The sequence below is a fragment of the Rhinopithecus bieti genome, unplaced genomic scaffold (genome assembly GCF_001698545.2).
Source record: "Rhinopithecus bieti isolate Rb0 unplaced genomic scaffold, ASM169854v2 scaffold_11161, whole genome shotgun sequence".
NCBI classification, from domain to species: domain Eukaryota; kingdom Metazoa; phylum Chordata; class Mammalia; order Primates; family Cercopithecidae; genus Rhinopithecus; species Rhinopithecus bieti.
In genome coordinates, this window is record NW_016806937.1 from 600,898 (window position 1) to 625,423 (window position 24,526).

At 40.1% G+C, this 24,526-nt stretch overlaps 1 protein-coding gene across 2 annotated transcripts in view; it reads left to right on the forward strand.

Moving 5' to 3' along the window:
- OGFOD1 (2-oxoglutarate and iron dependent oxygenase domain containing 1) overlaps nt 1–23,635 on the forward strand; it is a 26,428-nt gene extending 2,793 nt beyond the window's left edge. Inside the window, exons 2-13 of one of the 2 annotated variants that reach the window (XM_017878773.1) lie at nt 209–354; nt 5,495–5,541; nt 9,460–9,560; nt 13,053–13,169; nt 13,789–13,880; nt 14,079–14,207; nt 14,816–14,929; nt 16,940–17,019; nt 17,424–17,731; nt 21,699–21,821; nt 22,374–22,432; nt 22,886–23,635. In XM_017878773.1, coding sequence (XP_017734262.1) covers nt 209–354; nt 5,495–5,541; nt 9,460–9,560; nt 13,053–13,169; nt 13,789–13,880; nt 14,079–14,207; nt 14,816–14,929; nt 16,940–17,019; nt 17,424–17,731; nt 21,699–21,821; nt 22,374–22,432; nt 22,886–23,047 — 1,478 coding nt within the window. In that variant the 3' untranslated portion in view covers nt 23,048–23,635. The remainder of the gene's footprint in view (nt 1–208; nt 355–5,494; nt 5,542–9,459; nt 9,561–13,052; nt 13,170–13,788; nt 13,881–14,078; nt 14,208–14,815; nt 14,930–16,939; nt 17,020–17,423; nt 17,732–21,698; nt 21,822–22,373; nt 22,433–22,885) is intronic. The other variant, XM_017878774.1, reaches the window with a different exon arrangement.
- Nucleotides 23,636–24,526: the final 891 nt, after the last annotated feature.

Below are 24,526 nucleotides of genomic sequence, written 5' to 3' on the forward strand. Positions count from 1 at the left end.
TAGTGTTGTAAGCATGGTATCTTTAAAAGTCGTAGTTCATGGGTAAAGAAGATAGGTCAGAGCTTATGATTTTTTCCCCAAATCTTAGACTTTAAGTATTAGGTTCCCCAAAATTCATGACCATCCCCTTTTGTATTAGCGGTGCTGTGTTACTTGGGGTCAAAATACAAAAGGAAAAAAGCCACAGATAATACTTTCCTTCCAACAGAAGTCATTGTCATGGACATGGACCCTTTTCTTCACTGTGTGATCCCAAACTTCATCCAAAGCCAAGACTTCTTAGAAGGGCTTCAGAAGGAACTGATGAACTTGGACTTCCATGAGAAGTATAATGATTTATATAAGTTCCAGCAGGTATTTATTCCCCTGCCACATTAACTCTTCCAGCTCAGAAATTCACTGTCTCTGAAATCATTCAATACCTTTAGCCTTGAGGTTTTAGGATGAGTTTGCCTTGAAGGGTCCTTGCATTGACATTGTTAAGAGCATGCCTTCATTTAACCAAGCTTACTGAATGTTAACTATGTGTTAAGTGCTATAATTATTATATGGAAGCCTTAGACAGTGCCTGCCCTGTAAGACTTCAAAATCTAGTGTTTTAAGTGCAGGCTCTGTACTCTCAAAGACTTCTCAGTTTCTTCATCTGCAGCATGGGGAAAGTGATAATGTCTTCCCTAGGTACACAGATTTCTATGGGTCTCATGGCCTTGCGTCCTCTTGGATGTCTAGTAAGTGTCTGACTCTTAAGTCCAAAACTAAACTCCTCGTCTTCTCTAAATTTGCTCCACCTGCAGTTTTCCCCATCACAGTTAATAGCAACTTGATCTTTCCAGTTGCTCAGGCCAGAAGTGATAATAGGGGTGAAAGTGATGGTGATAGAGATAGTGAAGAAACAAATTAAGCCGATGAGTGAATATGTTATAAACAAAGGGATTAAGTACATGTGGGTAAGTGGTATGATGATGAAGAGAGTTGTATGTTGGGAGACAATTACCATTTAAGATTTTGAGTTCGGGCTGGGTGCGGTAGTGCATGCCTGTAATCCCAGAACTTTTGGGAGGCCAAGGCGGGTAGATCACCTGAGGTCTGGAGTTCGAGCCCAGGCTGGCCAACATGGTGAAACCCTGTCTCTACTAAAAATACAAAAATTTTCTGGGTGTGGTGGCATGCACCTTTAATCCCAACTACTTGGGAGGCGGAGGCAGGAGAATTGCTTGAACCCGGGAGGTGGAGGTTGTAGTGAGCCGAGATCACATCATTGCACTCCAGCCTAGGCAATAAGAACAAAATTCCATCTTGAAATAAAATAAAGTTTTGAGTTTATGTTTTTGTTTCAGGTGGCTTGCTATATTACAGTATGCTCTACATTGCAGTAGGGCAAAGAGTTAATATTCTTTTTTTTTTTTTTTTTTTTGGGGGAGTTTTTTTTTGGGGAAAAAAGGAGCTTTTTTTTTTTTTTAAGGTTGGTTTTCTACTCTGGAAGACACAGCCTAGTCTAGGTATAGAAATACAGGTCATTGGTTTCCCCAGTTTGGGGGTATATCTTTCAGTGCATGGAGGATGTCACTCTTAGAAATCCTTGTAAACCTCAGGGACATCTGTGCTTCAAATTGGGGAAAAAAAGAAAAAAAAAGAAAATGAAAAGGTGAAGATTTTTTTTTTTTTCTTTTTCCCATTTTATTTTATCTGGGATAAGAGAGTAAGTAACGAATTTCTCTCTCTTATTCTTCTACACTAGAGCTGATTGGTCAGATGGATATATCCTGAACTTCCCCAGATCTTTCTGTCTTTGGGCCTTATACACATGACTGAATTAACCAGGATAAATACATGAAAGATATGACTCTTAACAATTCAGAAAGCTGAAAACTAAACTGCTTTCCATGGTAAGGTTGCACAAAACCACAGTTGCCTGCTATTGTGATTATCACACACTTGGCCTCTTGTTGATTTAGGGCCATATGCATCTGATTACTAAAATTGAAACATCAAAATACTTTTTACTTAATGCAATTTGGAAGATTAAAAATACTGGAAGAGGGCCCAGCACAGTGACTCACGCCTGTAATCCCAGCACTTTGGGAGGCTGAGGCAGGTGGATCACCTGAGGTTGGGAGTTCGAGACCAGCCTGACCAACATGGAGAAACCCCATCTCTACTAAAAATACAAAAAATACAGGGTGTGGTGGCACGCACCTGTAATCCCAGCTACTCAGGAGACTGAGGCAGGAGAATCGCTTGAACCCGGGCGGTGGAGGTTGCAGTGAGCTGAGATTGCGCCACTGCACTCCAGCCTGGGTGGTGACAAAGTGAGACTCCACCTCAAAAAAAAAAAAAAAAGAAACAAAACTGGAAGATAAAAGGCAAAATAATAAAAGAGCCTTGGGTGATTGAAAAAAAAAAAAAAAAAGGAGCTGCCATTACTCTGGATCCACATGGAAGTTTGGTGAAACTACTGTGAATAATTTTTACTGTTAATCTCTGTTGGACAGGAACTCTTCACCCTGACAATAGATGTAAAACCTGGTTTCATTCTCCTGCCCCTTTAATCCTCATCCATGCCCTTTTCTTTGCTTGTGGTATGAATTGACTTGATAATTGGGTCTCTGACATCTTCCAACTCCCATAACCAACTCTGTCATTAGGAGTTGCCCAATATTCTGTATTTTTTAAAGCAAGCATTATTGAGTGCATAATTTATGCCATGCTAAGTGCTTTATATTTATTCATTAAATCCTCAAAACAATCCCATTACTATACCTGTTTCACAGTTGAGGAAACTACATTAGTTTTTCTTTTCTCTGGATCATTCCCTTCAACATAACAAAAGAAAAAAAGCTGTTAGTTCTTATCATAAGAAAAAAACAAAGTTCTTGACCTAATTTTCCCTTCAGCTACCACCCCATTGCTGTGCTTCTCTTGACAGCAGAATTTCTTATAAGAGGTGTCTGCACTGTGTCCAATTCCTCTCCTGTCAGTCTCTGGTAAGCCCATTTTAATCATGCTTTTGCTTGTACTACTGCACTGAAACTACACTTGTCAAGGTCACCCATAACCTCCACGTTACTAAATCCGATAATCAGTTTTCAGTTCTTCCTTGCTCATCAGCAGCATTTGACCCACTATATCACTGCTTCTTCCTTGAGACATTTTTTTCACTTTACTTTCAAGTTACCATGCTCTCTTGGTTTCTCTTCTTCCTCAGTGGCCATTTCTTGTTAGCTTCCTTTGCAGGTTTTCCTCTTCCACCTGACTTCTTAATGATAGAGTACTCTGCATCCTAACGCTTGGCCTCCTTCCCTAGGTACACAGATTTCTGTGGGTCTCATGGCTTTGCCTCCTCTTGGATAGCTAATGAATTTCTGACACTTAAGTTCAAAACTAAACTTCTGGTCTTCTCCCTCTAAATCTGCTCCACCTGCAGTTTTCCCCATCACAGTTAATAGCAGCTTGATCTTTCCAGGGGCTCAGGCCAAAAAGGAGGTCATGCTTGATTCCTCTCTCACCTTATATCCAGTCCATCATGAAACTCTGCCATCTCCACCTTCAAAATACAGGCAATCGCCACATGACATTTTCTGTCAACAACAGATACAATAGTGGTCCCATAAAGTAACACCTATTTTTACTGTACCTTTTCTATATTTAGATATGTTTAGATACACAAATACTTCCTATGGTATTGCCTGTAGTATTCAGTAGAGTAACATGCCAGGTTGTTCGTAGCCTGGAAACAATAGGCCATACCATATAGCCTAGGTGTATAGTAAGTTCTACCATCTAAATTTATGTAAATGCACTCTGTGATGTTGGAACAACAATGAAATCACCTCACAACAAATTTCTCAGAGTGTAAATGACATGCCACTGTATATCCAGAGAAGCCCACTTCTTACTACTTTCACTGCCAAAAGCCAACACCTGGTTCAAGCTATCTGTGTCTCCCAGGGATTATTCTGTTAGTGTATCAACCATTTTCCCTTTTACTGTCTCCTGCTTAGACAGTCGCTGAAGTCGTTGTATTTTTAAAATATGTAAATGGACCCAAGATAATTAAAATATGTTCACATAAAAGTTGTACACAAATATTTATAGCAGCTTTATAATTGCCAAAAAGTGGAAACAATTTAACTAATGAATAAACAAAATGTGGTATACCCATAGAATGGAATACAACTCAGCCATTAAAAGGAATGATGTACTGATACTACCACAACATGGATCCTTGAAAACATTAGGTTAAGTGAAAGAAGTCAGATGCAGAAGGCTATGTATTATATGATTCCGTTTATGTGTAATGTCCAGAATAGGCAAGTGGTTGCCAGGAGCTGGAGGGAGGAGAGAAGAGGGAATGACTACCTAAATGGGCACAAGGGTTTCTTTTTGGGGTGCTGAAAAGTTCTGAAATTAGGAAGTGCTGATGATTGCCCAGCATTGTGAATATACTAAAATCTAATGAATTATACACCTTCAAAAAATTGAAATTATGTGGATAATTATGTGTTAGGCAGATATTATGTTAAAAAATGTCTCAAAACTCCAATGACTTTTTTTTTTTTTTTTTTTTGCTTCAGAAATCATCATGTCAGGCCTCTCATTTCTTTAAGTCAAAGCTAAAGTACTTAAAATGGCTTTAAGTCCCCTATTACTTTTTTTTTTTTGGACGGAGTTTTGCTCTTGTTGCCCAGGCTGGAGTGCAATGGCGAGATCTCGGCTCACTGCAACCTCCGCCTCCAGGTTAAAATGATTTTCCTGCCTCAGCCTCCCGAGTAGCTGGGATTACAGGCATGCGCCACTATGCCCGGCTAATTTTTGTATTTTTAGTAGAGACAGGGTTTCACCCTGTTGGTCAGGCTGGTCTCGAAGTCCTGACCTCGTGATCCACCCACCTCGGAGTTCTGGGATTATAGGCGTGAGCCACTGCACCTGGCCCCACTATTGCCTTTTTGGCCTCATCTCCTACTGCCCTCCCTCTCCCTCTCTGCTCTTGCAATAGCTTGAATAGGCCAGGCATGCTTCATGCTCAGGGCCTTGAATGCTTTATGCCTTGATATTCCCTTGCCACACTTCCCAGCCTCCTTCAAGTCTTTGTTTCACCTCCCTGAAGTCTACCTTGGCCAACCTGTTTATAATTGCAAACCACTCTCCAGGCTGAGCACTCCCCATTCTTCTTTTCCTGGGATTCTTTTTTTCCCTTAGGCACTTCTCACCATCTTTATACTAATCTGCTTTTTGTGTCTGTTGTCTATCTCCCTCAACAGGTGTAGAAACTAGACTATAACGACTTAAGTATTTGTTTAATGAATAAAGCACAGAGGGTAATAACTTGGCAAGTCACAGACCCATCCAGTGGAGGGGCCCTGTATTAAGCAGCCTGGCTTCAGAGTCGGGGCTCTTAATGACAATGCTAGGACCAGAACACTCACTAAACAGCTCTCCTTTGTGTGTCTCTTATTGAAAGAAATCCCTTTTTTTCTCTCTTTTCATGATCAAGTCTGATGATTTGAAGAAGAGAAGAGAGCCTCACATCTCCGCTTTAAGGTAAACAAGTAATCATATTTGTTGGGTGCTAAATATGTGCCAGGCAGAGTAGTAAGTGCTTTAAATGTTACAACGTTGTGTATGTCATATAATTCTTGTTGACATTGTTAACCCACTTTGTAGAGGAGGAAAGAGACCAAGAAATTGAGTTTACATAGCTTAAAATTAAGGGAGCTAGCATACAAACCTAAGTCTGTCTGATTCCAAGGCCCAAGTTCTCAGTGATAAAATGCTCAACCTTGTTAGTAATCAAGGAAACAGAAGTTAAAGCTGGAGATACCATTTTTCACACGTTAGGTTGGTAAATATTAAAAATAAAAACCCTAGTGTTGACAGATATAGATCGATACCTTTATACACTGCTGCAGTCTTTCTTAGAAGATGGTTTTAAAAGATGTATCAGAACCCTTACAAGTATGCATATCTTTTTGTAGAATAATTTCATTTATAAGAATTTATCCTGAGGGCCAGGCGCGGTGGCTTCCGCCTGTAATCCCAGCACTTTGGGAGGCCGAGGCGGGTAGATCACCTGAGGTCAGGAGTTCGAGACCAGCCTGACCAACATGGAGAAACCCCGTCTCTACTAAAAATACAAAATTAGCTGGGTGTGGTGGCACATGCCTGTAATCCCAGCTACTCGGGAGGCTGAGGCAGGAGAATTGCTTGAACCCAGGAGGCGGAGGTTGGAGTGAGCCGAGTTCAAGCCATTGCACTCCAGCCTGGGCAACAACAGCGAGACTCCATCTCAAAAAAAAAAGGAGTTATCCTGATAAAATAAGGATATGCTCAAAGATTCCATACAAGATTATTTATTGTAATATTGTTTATAATATTGAAAATTATATACAAATTTTATGGCCCATGGAGATTTAAACATAATAGTACAAAACATAAAGTGGAAACTATACAACCATTAAATATGATACATATGAGTTTCGACACATGAATGTAGTAGTTATCTATTTTCTCAATTCTAAGAAACTTTTAACATTTTAACATCTCTGGGATCTAGTGTCTCACACAATCACTTTTGTGTCCTACTTTAATTGACAGCATTTTTTTCTTAGTAGTATATAAAATAATGATACTTAACACATTTTTGTCGAGAGAAAAAATAAAACAATACACACACTTTGATGCTTTGCTGTTTTTTCTGACCAATGGATTCACATCACATGATCTTATTTTAAAAAGAGATACACACACCTACATTTGGGTGTCTGTGTGTACAAAGTAAAAGATTTGGAAAAATGGAGTAACTCTTGCTGGTAGGAATACAGATTTTTTTTTTTAACAGTTTTTTACTTACATGGGATTTTTTCCTAGTTTCTATAATAAGTATATGTTGCTTTGTAATAGCTGTTTTTCATCTATATGGTATAAATTATTCTCATTATATATTTTTTCTCTGCAACACTTCCATGTATTATAGGCAGCTTGCACAGTTTCTTCTAAATCCTGAAGTATTGCTTGTGTGTTAACTGTAACACATTATGTTTCATATTTACTTAGATTTTTTCCCCCTAAAGAAAGATTATCATGCATTAAAGCATTATCTCCTTAGTTCACAACACCCCTCTGCTAAGCATTTCATGTAGGACTGAGTTACATTCCACATCAAGGGCTTACAGCCAGATGGTGAGCAAGCTGCAACTCCTTAATCATTACAGAGAGCTGATCTTTTTATTTCCCACTTGGGTTCTGTGAGTTCCTTCATGAATACAATTAACAAATGCTAACAATGACAGAAAATAAGCCCGTCCTTGTGACACTTTCATAGAATGAGTAGAAGAGCTTTTTCTGGAATTTGTGAAAGCTGATGTTACCAGTAAAGGATTTAAGACTATTAGTTGCTTAAAGTATCACGACTTGAAGAAATATTTATCACTCACATTATCTGAAGCCTGGTTCAGCAGTTTGCTATCCTGACCCATTTTATATGATTTGTAACTCTGCCTTTAAAAGTTATATGGACTGACTGAGCACAGTTATTTTATGGAATGTTCTTTAAGCTTGTTCACAGCTGATAATGGAATTTTTTGGTTTGGGTAGTATATAATACAAAAAGGTATTTCCTAATGAAATCTTAGAGATCAACCTGGAGATTTGATATTTAGTTATAAACAGGACAGTTCTATTTTATGGGAATTTCAGTTATGTGCATTTGGAGTAGGATGATCCAAAAAAATATTAAGTATCTTTGTAAGTGTAATTTGAACTAATGTAAATCTTTAAAAAATGTTTTTAATTCTTTAAGGTTAGTAATAATTCATAATTTCAAAGTTGATTGCCTGAGTGAGTTATAAATTGTGTTAAGAGAGTTCTACATGGAGAGCCAGTTTAGCTGGTAAATGGAAGCGTTCACCATTTTCTATTGGTTTCCTGTTAGCATCAGAACTTCTATGAAAAATTATACTCATTATTATGCATTTAATTCAACACTCATCATTATTGCCATTTAAAGTTGTTTTAATCTTCTAAAACAGTGCCACCCAAGTGTTCATTAAATGGTGGTACCAGTATTATAGTGCTTGTGATTTATAATAAATGTATATTTGGTCTTGGTCTCTATTCCTGGCACAGACCTTTCTGACCTCCTGCAAGGGAAGAGGGGTTGGAAGTTGAGTCAATCACCAATAGCCAGTCACCTAATCAATGATTCCTTCGTAATGAAGCCTCCATCAAAAACCCTAACCAAAGGAGTTCAGGATTGCTGAACCCATGGAAGTGCTGGGAGGGTGGTGTACCTGGGGAGGACATGGTGTGGAAGCTCCACACCCCTTCCGCATACCTCACCCTATACGTCCCTTCTGTCTGACTGTTTCTCAGTCGTATCCTTTTATAATAAACTGGTAATCTAGTAAACAAACTTCTTCTGAGTTCTGTGAGCTATTCTAGCAAATTATCAAACCCAAGGAGGCAGTAATGTGAACCTCCAGTTTATAACTGTCTGGTTAGAAGCATATGGGTCACAACTTGAACTTGTAATCAGTATCTGAAGTGGGGTTGGGGGAAGGGGCACACTGGGGGTAGTCTCATGGGACTAAGCCCTTAACCTTTATTAACCCCTGGTAGAAAGTGTCAGAATTGAATTGAATTTTAAGACACTCAGCTGGTGTCAGAGAATTGGACAGTGTGGGGGGATAAGCCCACACATTGGGCATTGGAAGTGAAGTAAAGTGTATAAAGAAAAACAGTTGAGGCCAGGTGCAGTGGTTCACGCCTGTAATCCCAGCACTTTCGGAGGCAGAGCCATGCGGATCACTTGAGGTCAGGAGTTGGAGACCAGCCTGGCCAACATGGCAAAACCCCATCTCTACTAAAAATATAAAAATTAGCCAGGTGTGGTGGTGCACGCCTGTGGTCCCAGCTAGTTGGGAGACTGAGGCAGGAAAATCGCTTGAATCCAGGCAGAGGTTGCAATGAGCCAAGATCACACCACTTTACCCCAACCTGGGCAACAGAGCAAGACTCTATCTCAAAAAAAAAAAAAAAGAAGAAAGAAAAGAAAATATAAACAGTTGAGCTTTCCATTTTAGTGCTGAAACACTTGTCTGAAAACCAGTAACTTGGACTAGAACATTGGTGTGATGAGTTGTTATAACAAAGGCCAAACTGCTGCCTTGAGAGGGCATACTTTAAATTTAGGAGAAAGAAAATACTGAGAAAACATGAACCATTAGAACAAAACTAACAAAACAGTGTAGATAGAGATTTACATTTATTTTTCTGGGAACATTAGACTTAAACTATGCAAATTTCAACTGAGAAACATTTCTCAGAATGTCTCAAATGAGATCTGATCTCATTTGAATGAATGTGATCTCCAGGAAAGAAAAGTTGTGGCCTAGATCCAAATTGTTGTGGCCTAGATCCCACACTGTGGCATAACAAATTATCTTTTGTTTACATTTCTAGGAAAATTCTGTTTGAAGATTTCCGGTCCTGGCTTTCTGATATTTCTAAAATTGACCTGGAATCAACCATTGACATGTCCTGTGCTAAATATGAATTCACCGGTAAGGAAGATAAAGACCTGGTGTCTATAAGATTTAAAGGCTTTAATTCAACATGAATGGAGAGATGGTATCTGTGCATCAAAACATTCAACTGAATGTCCCTGCAAAGCATCTGGATCTTCCTGATAAAGACCCAGTTCATAGACAGAAATGCCTACCTTATTGGAAGGCATAAGCAGTGGTTGTCTTTCAGAATATGATGAAAGCTACCGACCATATTTTCAGCAAAATCCCCATGACATACATACACATCAACTGTACATACAATATCAAGAAATTCAGAGTGATATATAAACTCTATTCTTAGACTTCCTAAGGAATAACCATCTCCTTCAGTGCTATTTTCCCTTCTCTTTTTTATTTTGAAGGCAATAAGTGAATGCATTCTTAAAGGAAAAAAAAATCAATATTGTAGGTATATAGTGTAAAACCATGATAGCCTTCTTCACCTTCTCCCTGCCCCCTCTTCTCTTCAGAGGTACCCATTGTCACCAGTTTGGGATGCATCCTTCCATTTCCCTTTCTGAGCATATAAATGGTTTTTTTTTTTTTTTGGATACAAGCTTGGTTTTTCACCCAGAAGGAAAAGGTTTTTTTCTTTTTTAAATTTTACTAAATAAAATAATCATTTGAGTGTGCTCTCATACCCTGTCCTGGAAGTATAGATGGCTCACAACTTTTAGAGGATGACTTGGTGATACATAGGATCATAGGATATCTTCATTTACTGCCATGTTTTCTTTTTTTTGTTTTGTTTTTTTATTTTTTGTTTTTTTCGTTTGTTGGTTTGTTTTGAGACGGAGTCTCCCTCTGTCACCCAGGCTGAAGTGCAGTGGCACGATCTTGGCCCACTGCATCCTCCACCTCCCGGGTTCAAGGGATTCTCTTGCCTCAGCCTCCTGCGTAGCTGGGATTACAGGCATATGCCACAACGCCTGGCTAATTTTTGTATTTTTAGTAGAGTTGGAGTTTTACCAGTTGGTGAGGCTGGTCTCAAACTCCTGACCTCAAGTGATCCACCTGCCTTGCCCTCCCAAAGTACTGGGATTACATGTGTGAGCCACCATACCCAGCCAGTATCTTTTTTTTTTTCTTTGAAGTAATTTCAAACTTGCAGAAAAGTGGCAAGCATAGTACAAATAATTTATTTTTTCCTATTTTACTTGAGAGTAAGGTGTTGGCATGATGTTCTATGACCCCTGAATACTTCAGTAATTTCTACAAGGACATTCTCCTACATGATAATCATAAACCATCAGAATCAGGAAATTAATGTTGATGGCTTATTCGACATCAATGGATTATCTAATCCCCAGGCTCCATCCAGGCTTCATTATTTGGTCCTTTATAGCAAAAGGACCCAGTCCAGGATTGCATGTTGCATTTAGTTATAATATTGTCTCTCCAGCGTCCCTCAATCTAGAACAGCCCTTACATCTTTCCTGGACTTTCATGATCTTTATGCTTTAGAAGACTTACAGATGAGTTATTTTGGAAAACTTTCCTCGGTTTGGGATTGTCTGATGTTTTCTCATGATTAGATTCAGGCCATGTATTTTTGGCAGGATTACAGAATTGATACTGTGTTCTTCTCACTGTGTCAGGTGGTGCATGGTTTCAAATTGTCACATTATTAGTGATATTAACTGTGATCACTTGATTAACGTGGTGGCTGACATCAGGTTTTTCCACTGTTCTTTTTCTCTGTCGGTATATATTTTGTGGGGAGATACTTTAAGATTATGTAAATATCCCATTTCTCATCAAATTTTGATTTGCTTATTTTAGCATTCTCTGATGTTTCTTGCTAAATTATTACCATGAAGGTTGCCAGATGGTGATTTTATAACAATAATTTCTCTACATTTGTCATTCCACTCTAGAGAAGACATTTCTCCCGATATATTTATTCATTCGTTTATATTGGTATGGATTTATGGATTGCTATTTGTGTAATGAGCATGTTATCAGTTACTGTCATTATATTGATGCTCATACTGTCCCTGATTTATCAAGGAGAACCCCTTCAAACTGACTTCTGTGTCCTTTTGCTATGTCCCCATCGTTCTTTTTTTTTTTTTTTACTTTCTGCAAAACAAGATTTTCCATGCCAAGGTCCTAGAATGACCTGGAGTTGGCCATTCTTCCAAAGAATCCTGGTTCTTTTTAGTGAAGAATGATACTTAACAATCAAGATCTGGACTCTTAAATGTCTTTGCTATTAGGGTGTCACTGCTCCCAGACCCTTTCAGTGTGAAGAGGTGGTAAATATCTGTATGCATGTACATACACACATGGATGCACACACATACATTTACATTTGGAGTGTATTTCTTTTTTTTTTTTTTTTTAGACTGGGTCTCGCTCTGTTGCCCAGGCTGGAATACAGTGGCGTGATCTTGGCTCACTGCAACCTCTGCCTCCTGGGTTCAAGCTATTCTCCTACCTCAGCCTCCTGAATAGCTGGGATTACAGGCATGCACCACCATGTCCTGCTAATTTTTGTATTTTTAGTAGAGATGGGGTTTTGCCATGTTGGCCAGGCTGGTCTCCAACTCCTGACCTCAGATGATCCGCCTGCCTTGGCCTCCCAAAGTGCTGGGATCACAGGCGTGAGCCACCGGCATGCCCGGCCTGTATTTCTATATATAGATATATAAAACTATAGATATAGGAAACTGAATTCACATTGATTCCTTGAGTTCCAATTGAACACCACAGGGTTCATTCTAGATTTCTGCATTTCCGTATTTGTAACTCCCTTCTTGAACAGTGAGAAACCTGACTCCCATTATCTTCAATGTATTTATTTATTTATTGCAACACTCCCTCCACGTGTAATTGGTTGCAGTTCACCATAGCCTTCCCTCCCTCTCAGCCTGCACAGATGCCTATCTTGCTAGCCCCACGACATGCCTTTTAGAAGTTTCCCTCATGAAATTAATGGGAACAAGTGCAAAAGATCCATGTACAATAATGTTCATTAAATTAGTCTTTATAATAGCTAAGAAATAGAAACAACTTAATTAACAAATAGGAAATCTATTAAAGGGGGGAAAGAGTTAAGTTCGTAATCCATATAGTGGAATAACTACAGCCATTAAAAGTGATGCCAAGTGTGTATATTGATAGGGAAAGATACTTGCCATGTAATTTAAAAAGCAGGACACAAATAGCCACTGCTGGATGCTACTCTTTTAAAAAAGTAAATACATATATGCAGGAAAATACTGGGAGATTATATGTAAAAATATTGTTCGTGGTTGTATCTGGATCTAATTATGTGCTCTTTAGAATTTTTAGAGTTTTCTGTATTGATTTATTTGTTTACTTATAAAAGAGGAGAAGTACGTGTCATTTTAAAGCTGGAAGACATTTAAAGCTGGAGCTGACATTATAGTTGAATGTCAGATGGACTGATATTAAATGCAGAGTCAGGTGTCAGCTGGTCACTGTCTGCAGGGATCTAAGGTGTGCATTAAACTATTGCAGATGCCCTGCTGTGCCATGATGACGAACTGGAAGGGCGCCGGATCGCCTTCATCCTATACCTGGTTCCTCCCTGGGACAGGAGCCTGGGTGGCACCCTGGACCTGTACAGCATTGATGGTAAGATAAGTATAAGTGCATGCACTTCACCACCAGTGGCCACTTCTGAGTTAAAGCTGAGTTGATTCAGTATCATGTTCTTATATACAATGTCTGTCCTCCTCAAAGGAAGTGGAAGCTATTTATTATAGTGACTACCTCAAGAGGAATAAATGCCAGCCCTGACAACCACCTCTTTAAGTTAGACTTGAAAATGACTCCAGAGATCAATTAGAATCCATTTAAGATGAGAAACAGTCAGACCGAGCTTCTGAATACTGATTGGGGAAGGGTAGAGTATATATAAAGCTGCTTGTGGCTAAGAATCTGCCAGGACCAGTCCATTTGACAGAAAGTCAAGGTTTTTTTGAATGTCTAGCACCAGAAGTTGACTCCAGGAAACTTTGAGGACTTATTCCAGCCCTTCTCAATAATAGATGGATGGTGTAGTAAGAACAGATGCCATGTAGTCAGACTTGCAAGTATGAGTGAAACAGATGGAAAGGGCAGTATTTCAGGGTCTGAAGGGCACATCTAGATGCCCTGAGAAGTTTGGAAATTGTCAAGAGTAAAATGAGGCAGCCTGGAAGTGGTTAATGATAATGAACCACATTTATGGATGTGTTCTCTCCTGGTGCAGAACACTTTCAGCCGAAGCAGATTGTCAAGTCTCTTATCCCTTCGTGGAACAAACTGGTTTTCTTTGAAGTATCTCCTGTGTCCTTTCACCAGGTAAAGATTGTAAGCCACAAATAGAGTCCCAAGGATTATGCTTTTTAATCACCCATTATCCAAACATGACAGCTTCCTGTTAGACTTGTTATCCGATGTTGTTTTAATGCTTAGCATGGAGGACCCTGAAATTAATGTGCATTGGCGGTAATCCCCCTTATTCTTCATGTTCATGTGCTCCTGGGCTTGTCCTTTCAGGTATCTGAAGTCCTGTCTGAAGAAAAGTCACGTTTGTCTATAAGTGGCTGGTTTCATGGTCCATCGTTGACTAGGCCTCCTAACTACTTTGAACCCCCCATACCTCGGAGCCCTCATATCCCACAAGATGTAAGAAGAATTGCTGATATCCTTATCTTAGGAGTTATAGCATATCATTTGTTTCTCTGATTTTAAAATTAGCTGTTCCTTTTAATGAAACTGTACCTTGAGCTTGGCCCCGCCCCTTTCCACTTCTCTTTTTTTCTTCCTTTTTTTTTTGAGACAGAGTCTTGCTCCATTGCCCAGGCTGGAGTACAGTGGTGCGATCTTGGCTCACTATAACCGCCACCTCCTGGGTTCAAGCGATTCTCCTGCCTCAACCTCCTGCGTAGCTGGGATTACAGGCGCCCACCACCATGCCTGGCTAATTTTCGTATTTTTAGTAGAAACAGGGTTTCACCATGTTGGCCGGGCTGATCTCAAACTCCTGACCTCAATGATCCACCCATCTTGGCCTCCCAAAGTGCTGGGATTACAGGTGTGAGCCACAGCACCAGGCCTCCACTTTTCTTAAGTAAACTTTTGATAGTGTCTTTCTCAAGCAGAGTTTTCCAGTACTTTAATAGGAGAAACTTATGAGTGAGGATTTGCATGTATTTTATTACTGTGAAATGATGTAAGAGCAAAAGCAATAGGAATTATTAATTCACATTTTGCATCTGCTGCCTCTTCATAAGCATGAGATTTTGTATGATTGGATCAGCCCTACTTATCTAGACATGGATTACCAAGTTCAAATTCAAGAAGAGTTTGAAGAAAGTTCTGAAATTCTCCTGAAGGAGTTTCTTAAGGTAGGTAGGCTTAGCATATGTTGTTCTGAATATTTTGTTTGGCATGCAGTTTTGCTTCCTGAATGGGTGAATAGGCATCACTGGGGAGTTTTTGTTTTGTTCCTGATTAGAATGTTTATGTCATTCCCTTTCTCAAATGAAATACAGAAGTGATGATAACACTAACAGTATCAGCGGTGTGCTTAGTGGGTTAAGAATCCCTTGGGTATTCCTCAGTTTTCTAGAGTCTTAAACACACATACACACACACACAAGCTTCCACCCTGAGAAGGAGTTGTGTGTAGTTAACCTTTCTATTCATCTAATATGGTGCTTCTTATTACTTTTAAAAATAGATTACTAATAGAGCAATATCTGTTGATGAACGTTTGACAGTGATGAGGCAGCTTCTTATAGTAGAAAGCGATTAGAAATCAGAAGACTGGCTGGGCGCAGTGGCTCACACTGTAATCCCAGCACTTTGGGAGACCGAGGTGGGCAGATCATCTGAGGTCAGGAGTTCAAGACCAGCCTGGCCAACATTGTGATACCCCATCTCTACTAAAAAAAAAAAAAAAAATACAAAAATTAGCCAGGCATGGTGGCATGCACCTGTAATCCCAGCTACTCAGGACGCTGAGACAGGAGAATCACTTGAATCTAGGAGGCAGAGGTTGCAGTGAGCTGAGATTGTGCCATTGCACTCCAGTCTGGGTGATGGAGCGAGACTCCGTCTCAAAAGAAAAAAAAAAAAAGAAATCAGAAGACCTATTCTCATGCCCTGGCTCTGGTTTTACTAACCTGGGCAGATCACTAAATCACTCTGGGTATTTATTTTGTCTTCAGTTAAACTGGGATTCATATGTGCCTTGTCTTTCTCACAGAGTTGTTGTGAGGGCCAATAAGATAGCTTTTGCTGGCATGGCACTTTACAGTTGACTGTGGGTCCCATGGAACCATGGTCCCAAGAGCTGTTCTTCCATGAAAAAAGGTTGGAGACTCTACATCCTGTCTCTCTCTAGGAACTGTATAGCTGACATTAGCATATTAAGATTTTGAGAAGTATTATAGTAAATAAACTGAATACCCTATTCAATTGAGTTTACCTAAACCATGCTATGGGATCTTTCCTTTTTCACACATTTATAACTGACAGGACTGCTTGGGAAACTGCATTAAACAAATAAATGGGAAGCCTCTTGTGGGGAATATTTTAATAGATTAACCAGCTACCTTGTGTCGTACTTAACTTTTTGAATTTAAAATGGTTATTAAATTAGGGGCCTAGAGAATCTGAATTGTTATACAGAGATTGTCATGGTAATGACCTTGATTGTAATGCAGTTTAATTTTTTATCCTCACAACATCTTGTGAATTGTATTATGGTCTGTATTATGATCCTCATTTTATAAATGCAGCAGTTTGGGAGGTTGAGCAGATTGACGTAAGGTATATAACTACTTAAGAGGATGAACCACAGTAGCACTCAGATCTCTTGACTAAAGCAAGCCGATGATGTATCCAGTCTTCACCCTGGCTTTACCACAGCAGGAGTAGGGGATCTTGTATGAAAGGAGTGAGAGTTGGCCAGGCGCGGTGGCTCTGGCCAACTCCCAACACTTTGGGAATCCAAAGGCAGATGGATCACCTGAGGGTCGGGAGTTCGAGACCAGCCTGACCAACATGGAGAAACCCATCTCTACTAAAAATATAAAATTAGCCAGGCATGGTGGTGCATGCCTGTAAATCCAGCTATTTGGGAGGCTGAGGCAGGAGAATCGCTTGAATCCAGGAGGTGGAGGTTGTGGTGGGCCAAGATCATGCCATTGCACTCCAGCCTGGGCAACAAGAGCGAAACTCTGTCTCAAAAAAAAAAAAAAAAAAAGAAAGAAAGAAAAGAAAGGAATGACAATCAACTGCACCTTTTAGGAATTAGCCAGATTGATGTTTGGCAGAGCTGCTGTACCTGCCAAACCGTGTGGGGTAATAGGGAGATCTGCTGACTGCTGCTTTATCTGCTCATTTTCTAGCCTGAGAAATTCACGAAAGTCTGTGAGGCCTTGGAGCATGGAGATGTGGAATGGAGTAGCCGAGGTCCCCCTAACAAAAGGTAGAACCTGTCATCTGAGATATTTGCTTCTACATTCAGCACCTATAACTTTTTTTTATAACTAGTAAAATGACAAAAAGCCTAAAGGAAAAATACACTGAGGTGATGACAGGCAATTCATGAAAGAAAATCAAATAACCAACAGGAAAAAATACACAATCATGCACCAAGGCTCACACCCAATAATAGGACACTTGCCCTAATGATGTTTTGTTCTCAGGGACATCCAGTAGCAGGATGTCCTAACCAAATCCTAAGAAAATCTCACTGTTGTAATAACTTGTGCTTTAGTAAGCTGTGCCAAGATTTAGGAAGAGCGGTACAAAGCTAATGATCAGCTTTTATCCCATGAGTCATTTTACATCTGTGGCTTTGCTGAACAACTTGACATTGCTGTTTTTCAGGTTTTATGAGAAAGCTGAGGAGAGTAAGCTTCCTGAGATATTGAAGGAGTGCATGAAGTTATTTCGCTCTGAGGCACTATTCTTGCTGCTCTCCAACTTCACAGGCCTGAAGCTTCATTTCTTGGCCCCTTCGGAAGAAGAAGAAGAGATGAATGACAAAAAAGAGGAAGAAGCCGCTGATAGCACTGAAGAAGGGACTAGCCATAGTCCTCCTGAGCCAGAGAATAATCAGACAGCCATCAGCAACAGCAGCCAACAGAACAATGACCAGACAGACCCAGAACCAGAGGAAAATGAAACAAAGAAAGGTAAGCTGTTGTTAGGATTTGTCCTCACTTACCATTAACCATTCACCATTCAAACGTATTCATTCAGCAAACATTTACTGAGCATCTACTGTACCCTAAGCCCTATTTCGGGAGCTGAAGAACAAAACAGACAAGGTCTGTGGTCTTTGGGAGCTTACATTCTAGTAGAAGAAGACAGAGATTAAATATATATACAAACAACAAGAAAATGTCAAGTAATGATAAGTGCTATGCAAAACATTGTAATAGGGTTATATGACAAGAAATGACTGAGTAGGCCGAGCATCGTGGCTCGCGCCTATAATCCCAGCACTTTGGGAGGCGAAGGCAGGCGGACCACCTGAGGCCAGGAGTTCGAGACCAGCCTGACCAACATGGCGAAACCCCGTCTCTACTAAAAATACAAAAAATAATAATAATAATTAGCCAGGCATGGTGGTGAACGCCTGTAATCCAAGCTACTCGGGAGGCTGAGGTGGAAGAATCACTTGAACCCGGGGGGAGGAGGAGGAGGTTGCAGTGAGTCGAGATTGCACCACTGCACTCCAGCCTGAGCAACAGAGAGAGACTACAACTCAAAAAAGAAAGGAAAGGAAAGGGGAAGGGGAAGGGGAAGGGGGAAAAGGAAATGACTGAGTAGCCTCTTAAATAGGTGATCTAGAAAAGCCTCTCTGAGGAGTGCCATTTAAGCTCAGATCTGAATGTAACAGCCTAAGAAAACTTGCTTTAATTTGGACAGACAAGTAGAAGAAAATTATTACAAGTAGAAGTTTAATCATCTGCAACCAATATGGAGAAGAGAGAAATACAAGAAATTTAAGAGGTAACACTCCTGTGAAAATACTGGCACCATTAACCAAGTAGCGACAAATTCAGCTTAGATGTTTCAGCATTTATTACTATGTCAGATGAGAATATCTGTCACCCAGTTTACCATTCCCTGCTTCCACTCAGATTTCTTGAAAACCCTGTGCAGTTTGGTTTGAGATGCTAACTGAAAGCAACATAACTCATTCTGTGGCCTTCCAAAACCGACTGACCAGTCACTTTGGCCACTGCAGATATTTAGAAAAACCAGACCCGGGTAGCTTTTTCTGTGCTATTTTAATACACAGGGTAGCCTTTCTTTGAAAGATTAGTTTTCCGTGTTAATTGATACTGGCATTTATGCCCAGACCCTAAGAGGAACCAGAGTCAGTATCCATGGAGTCTCAGTCTCAAAGGGATTTTTTAAAAACCTTATCCACTTCTGTTTGATTTTTTTTTTGTTTTGTTTTTTGAGACAGGGTCTTGCACTGTCACCCAGGCTGGAGTGCAGTGGCGCAGTCACAGCTCACTGCAGCCTTGACCTGGGCTCAAGCGATCCTCCTGCCTCAGTATCCCAAGTAGCTGGGATCACAGGCATGTGCCACCACACCCAGCTAATTTTCTTGATTTTTTTTTTTTTTTTTTGTAAAGACGGGATCTTGCCATGTTGCCCAGACTGGTCTCGAACCCCTAGGCTCAAGTAATCCTCCCATCTTGTTCTGCCAAAGTGCAGGGATTATGAGCGTGAGCTATCACACCTGGCCAAAATTTGTCCAGCTCTATTCCTTTTTTGGTTTCATTTTTATGGGAACCTGCAACTTAGGATAAAATCTATATGGGCAGCCAAAAGATGCTTTATTCCATTGTTGAGCATCTACTGTATACAAGAGGCTCTGGGCCAAAGCAGAGTAGGGAATACAAAAGTGAATGAGAAACGTCACTGATTACAAAGTTTACCATCTTGAATAGAAGCTATAAATCTTGGCAAAAACTATCAAATTGCTGGGCATATGATAGCAGTGCTAAACATTGGCATAGATGGGACACATCTAGTGAGATAACATTACAGACCTGATAACTTTAAGATGTTTTTAAAAGACTAACACATCAATTTCAGAATGTTTAGAAAACAAGCAAAAGGAAAATAATCATCTATAAGTGGCCATATTAGCATTTGGAATATATCCTTCCACTGTTTTTTTTTTTTTTTTTTTTTTGCTATGTAGACATATATATGTATGCACATATGGAGGGTATATTTTTACACATGTATTTTTTTTTTTTTTTTGAGATGGAGTCTCGCTCTGTCGCCCAGACTGGAGTGCAGTGGCCGGATCTCAGCTCACTGCAAGCTCCGCCTCCCGGACTTACGCCATTCTCCTGCCTCAGCCTCCCGAGTAGCTGGGACTACAGGCGCCTGTCACCTCGCCCGGCTAGTTTTTTTGTATTTTTTAGTAGAGATGGGGTTTCACCATGTTAGCCAGAATGGTCTCAATCTCCTGACCTCATGATCCGCCCACCCTGGCCTCCTAAAGTGCTGGGATTACAGGAGTGAGCCACCACGCCCTGCCCACCAAAGCAGTTTTATATATCTGCTTTCCAACATAGCATTTCTAGAAGATTTTATTTCAAGAATGCCACAACTAAAAGTTTTGAAAAACACTGTTCTCTAGTATAATTTTTAATGCCTGCAATCAATTGGATCAGATGACCTTAACCAGTCCTGTGTTGAGCATTTAGATGTTTTCCAGTTCTTCGCTGTCATAACAAACGATGCAACCATTGTGTCTTCAGAATGCTTCTCAGAAGTATGGTGATACATCAAAGACTGCTCAAAATTTTAAGGCAGTTGCCAAATTGCCCTCCCCAAAACTTGTGTCGGTCTGCACTCTCACCAGCATTGTACATGATATTTTCATTCTTCCTAGCAAACTTTTATTTTCTTTTCCAACTTACTTATTCTTTAGGTGAAAATGGCATTTGCCTATCATTGACTAATGGTGCATGGTTGTATATTTTTCCCTATTGGTTACTTGATTTTTTTTCATGAGTTGACTGTCATTACCTCAGTGTATTTTCCTTTGGGCTTTTTGTCATTTTATCAGTTATAAAAAAAAAAAGTTACATATAGGAGTATTAACCTTTTTTTTTTTCTGAGGCAGAATCTTGCTCTGTCACCCAGGCTGGAGTACAGTGGCGTGATCTCAGCTCACTGCAACCTCTGCTTCCCAGGTTCAAGAGATTCTTATGCCTCAGCCTCCTAAGTAGCTGGGATTACAGGCACACGCCACCATGCCCAGCTACTATTTTCGTATTTTTTAGTAGAAACGGGGTTTTGCCATATTGGCCAGGCTGGTCTTGAACTCCTGACCGCAGGTGATCTGCCTGCCTCAGAGGGGTATTAACCTTCTGTTTAACAGGTTGTAATAGTTTATTTTTTAATTTTGTTCAGCATGGTTTAAATTTTATAAAATATTTTAGTAATCAGGTCTTTGCCTTTCCTGGTTTCTACTTTAGGTAATAACATGCTGAGAAATCTCTAAGGTTAGATAAAATAATAATCATGTTTTATATATATATATATATATTTTGCAACTAGATTTCTTTTCCATCTGAAATTTATTATTATAGAGAGAAATCAAAATTCAACTTTTTTTTGTGTGTGTGAGATGGAGTTTTGCTCTTGTTGCCCAGGCTGGAGTGCAATGGCACAATTTCAGCTCACCACAACCTCCGCCTTCTGGGTTCAAGCAATCCTCCTGCCTTAGCCTCCCAGGTGGCTGGGATTACAGGCATGCACCACCACGCCTGGCTAATTTTATATTTGTAGTAGAGACGGGTTTTCTCCATGTTGGTCAGGCTGGTCTCGAACTTCTGACCTCAGGTGATCCGCCTGCCTCGGCCTCCCAAAGTGCTGGGATTACAGGCATGAGCCACCGTGCCCAGCGCCAAAATTCAACTTTTTTACCCCAAAATAGAGCTGGTAATTTCTGACAATCTTTTATAAGGCTGGATTGGTAGAATAGCACTTCAGTCAAAGGTTTGAAAGGAATGGTTTCCCTGTATTGCTGTATCATTCCTAATTATCATTCCCTTACAATCTAACAGTTCTATCAAGGTTATTTTTTAAAGTTGCTCGTCCTTTTTTTTTCCTTCTTAGAATCAAGTGTCCCCACATGCCAAGGGGAACTGAGGCGCTGGAAGACCGGTCACTACACTTTAATTCATGACCATAGCAAGGCTGAATTTGCCCTAGACTTAATTCTCTACTGTGGCTGTGAAGGTAAGAGAGTGGAAAGCAGTGAATTATTCCCCATAGGAGGGGCAGTCTCTTCTGAGGGACCCTTTCCAGCTGAACCAATTCGTAAGTTATTTGCCTAGTTCAGAATCTCAGATCACAGGATCTCAAAGTCGAAGGGACTTTAGGGGTCATGAGTTCCAGTCTCCCAGTTCAAAATAGGATTTATATCTGTGACTAGGGAATGGGGAGATGGACCATGCCATAATTTTCCCCTAAGTGTGCTCCCAGATCTATAGATTGTATGTAATTGCCTTTCTGGGAAAATATTTAGCATTTAATTCTCTCTTAATTTTCTTATTCAAAGTTTTTTGAAATAAGTCTGCATTTCAGTTGAACTGTCTCAGGAAATTAGGCATTTAGGGGAAGGGAATCCATGACAAACTAGATGATAATAAGTTCAAGCTCATAAGTCATAGAACCAGTTACTGCTGAACTCCCAGATCGCCCACTGCAGCATGGGATCAGTGATTTAAACGGATGATGCAACTCTTGCAGTGAGGGCTTTCTGAATGCTATTTGTTTTTCTCTTGTAAGGCTGGGAACCAGAATATGGTGGTTTTACTTCTTACATTGCCAAAGGTGAAGATGAAGAGGTAAGTTTCTTCTGATAGCAAACTATCCTTTTTAGTTATTGAGAATGCTTTCATTTTCAAAGACCCAATTTTATGACCTTTTACCAATGTCTTTAGCTAATAAATCTGTTGGTCTGCCAGGCAATGGTACTAATTTCTAGTAGAAAATACTCAACATGGAGTAAAGATGCTAAAGGATACTCAGTAAACATTTATTTTACCCTCCTGAGAAACTCCAAATTAAGAGCCTTGTGGTGCATTGCCACAAATCTTACAATGTATAAGAAATAAATGTAACAGGTAAGTACCTTTCTAGGTATATGCTGGAATAGGGCTTGTTGGAAAATGGCTTGACAGCTACCCCTAGTAAAGGTTCATTCAGAGGACCCCTCTATCCCCAGATTAAGTGCTTGGTATGGAAACCCTGTTCATGGTTAATCATGCAAGAGTTGAGAATAAGTTTCTCTTTTTCAGCTGCTAACAGTGAATCCAGAAAACAATTCTTTGGCATTGGTCTACAGAGATAGAGAGACTCTGAAATTTGTCAAGCATATTAACCACCGAAGCCTGGAACAAAAGAAAACCTTCCCAAACAGAACAGGTTTCTGGGACTTTTCATTCATATATTATGAATGACAGCACTGGACAAAGCTGAACAAAAACGTGACCCTTCGTCAGTACTGGGAAGTCTGGAAGAGCTAAGCATGGAGTCAAGGAGAGCTACATGGTAGCTTGCCTGACAGTGTTCTTAAAACTGGTTGTCTTTTACTAGGACTCATAATGATTGTCCTCAACCAAGACCTTGAGTTTGGAGCTACGTACTTATCTCTTGATTAAAAAAAAAAAAAAAAGTTGACTTTTTTTAAACATTGAGTCCTTCTTTTCCATATTGGCTTCTTTAGTTAATTTTAACTTCAATTTTTTTTTATTGAGGTAAAATATTTATAACATAAAATTGACCAGCTTACCCATTTTTAAATATGCAATTCAGTGGATTAAGTACATTCCCCTTCTCCAGCCATCACCATCATCCATCACCAGAACTTTTCCATCTTTCCAAATTCTGTGCCCGTTGGACAATAACTCCCCACCCCGCTTCCCCTAGCAACAGCCATACTTTTTGTCTCTGTCATCAACTTCACTACTCATATTTCTCATATAAGTGGAATCATTCAGTATTTGTCCTTTTGTAACTGGTTTCACTTAGCATAAAGTCTTTAAGATTCATCCATGTTTCCAGCGTTTCGGTTTTTTTAGAAAAACTCGTAAGTTATTACAGCCAGCCATGGTAGCTCATGCCTGTAATCCCAGCACTTTGGGAGGCCAAGGCAGGTGGATCACCTGAGGTCGGGAGTTCAAGACCAGCCTGACCAACATGGAGAAACCCCGTCTCTACTAAAAATACAAAATTAGCTGGGCGTGGTGGCACATTCCTGTTAATCCCAGCGACTCAGAAGACTGGGGCAGGAGAATTGCTTGAACCCAGGAGGTGGAGGTTGCAGTGAGCCAAGATTGTGCCATTGCACTCCAGCCTAGGCAACAAGAGTGAAACTGAGTCTCAAAAAAAGAAGGGAAAAAAAAAATGATTGCAGATTTTGTTCTTCTCAATCATGCTGGTTTAGAAAATTACAGAGCCTTACATCCTGATCATGCTGGGCCTTAGAATTCTGACCCAGTGAGTCATCACATTTCCTCCCATTGCCTGTGGCCTTGTTCCACCATGACTCTCACAGGACAGTGTAGGCTTAGATAATGTGTAGTATTACTCCTTTGGAAAGGGTCTGGCCTACCATCACATGCCCCAAGAAACTTCTGGTTGGTAAAGAAGATAGGCTGCTTATTGCCATGTGTAGTCACTTCCAAGTGCCCACTGCCTTTCCATCCTGGAGTTGTGGCCTTTGTATAATTAAATGATTCTAGCCTCACATGTTGCTTCTGTTTTCCTAAATACTGTAGGGTCAACTATATAACTAATTGCTTTTTTTTTTTTTTTTTTTTTTGAGACGGTTTCACTCTGTCGCCCAGGCTGGAGTGCAGTGGCGCGATCTCCGCTCACTGCAAGCTCCGCCGCCTCCCAGGTTCACGCCATTCTCCTGCCTCAGCCTCCCTAGAAGC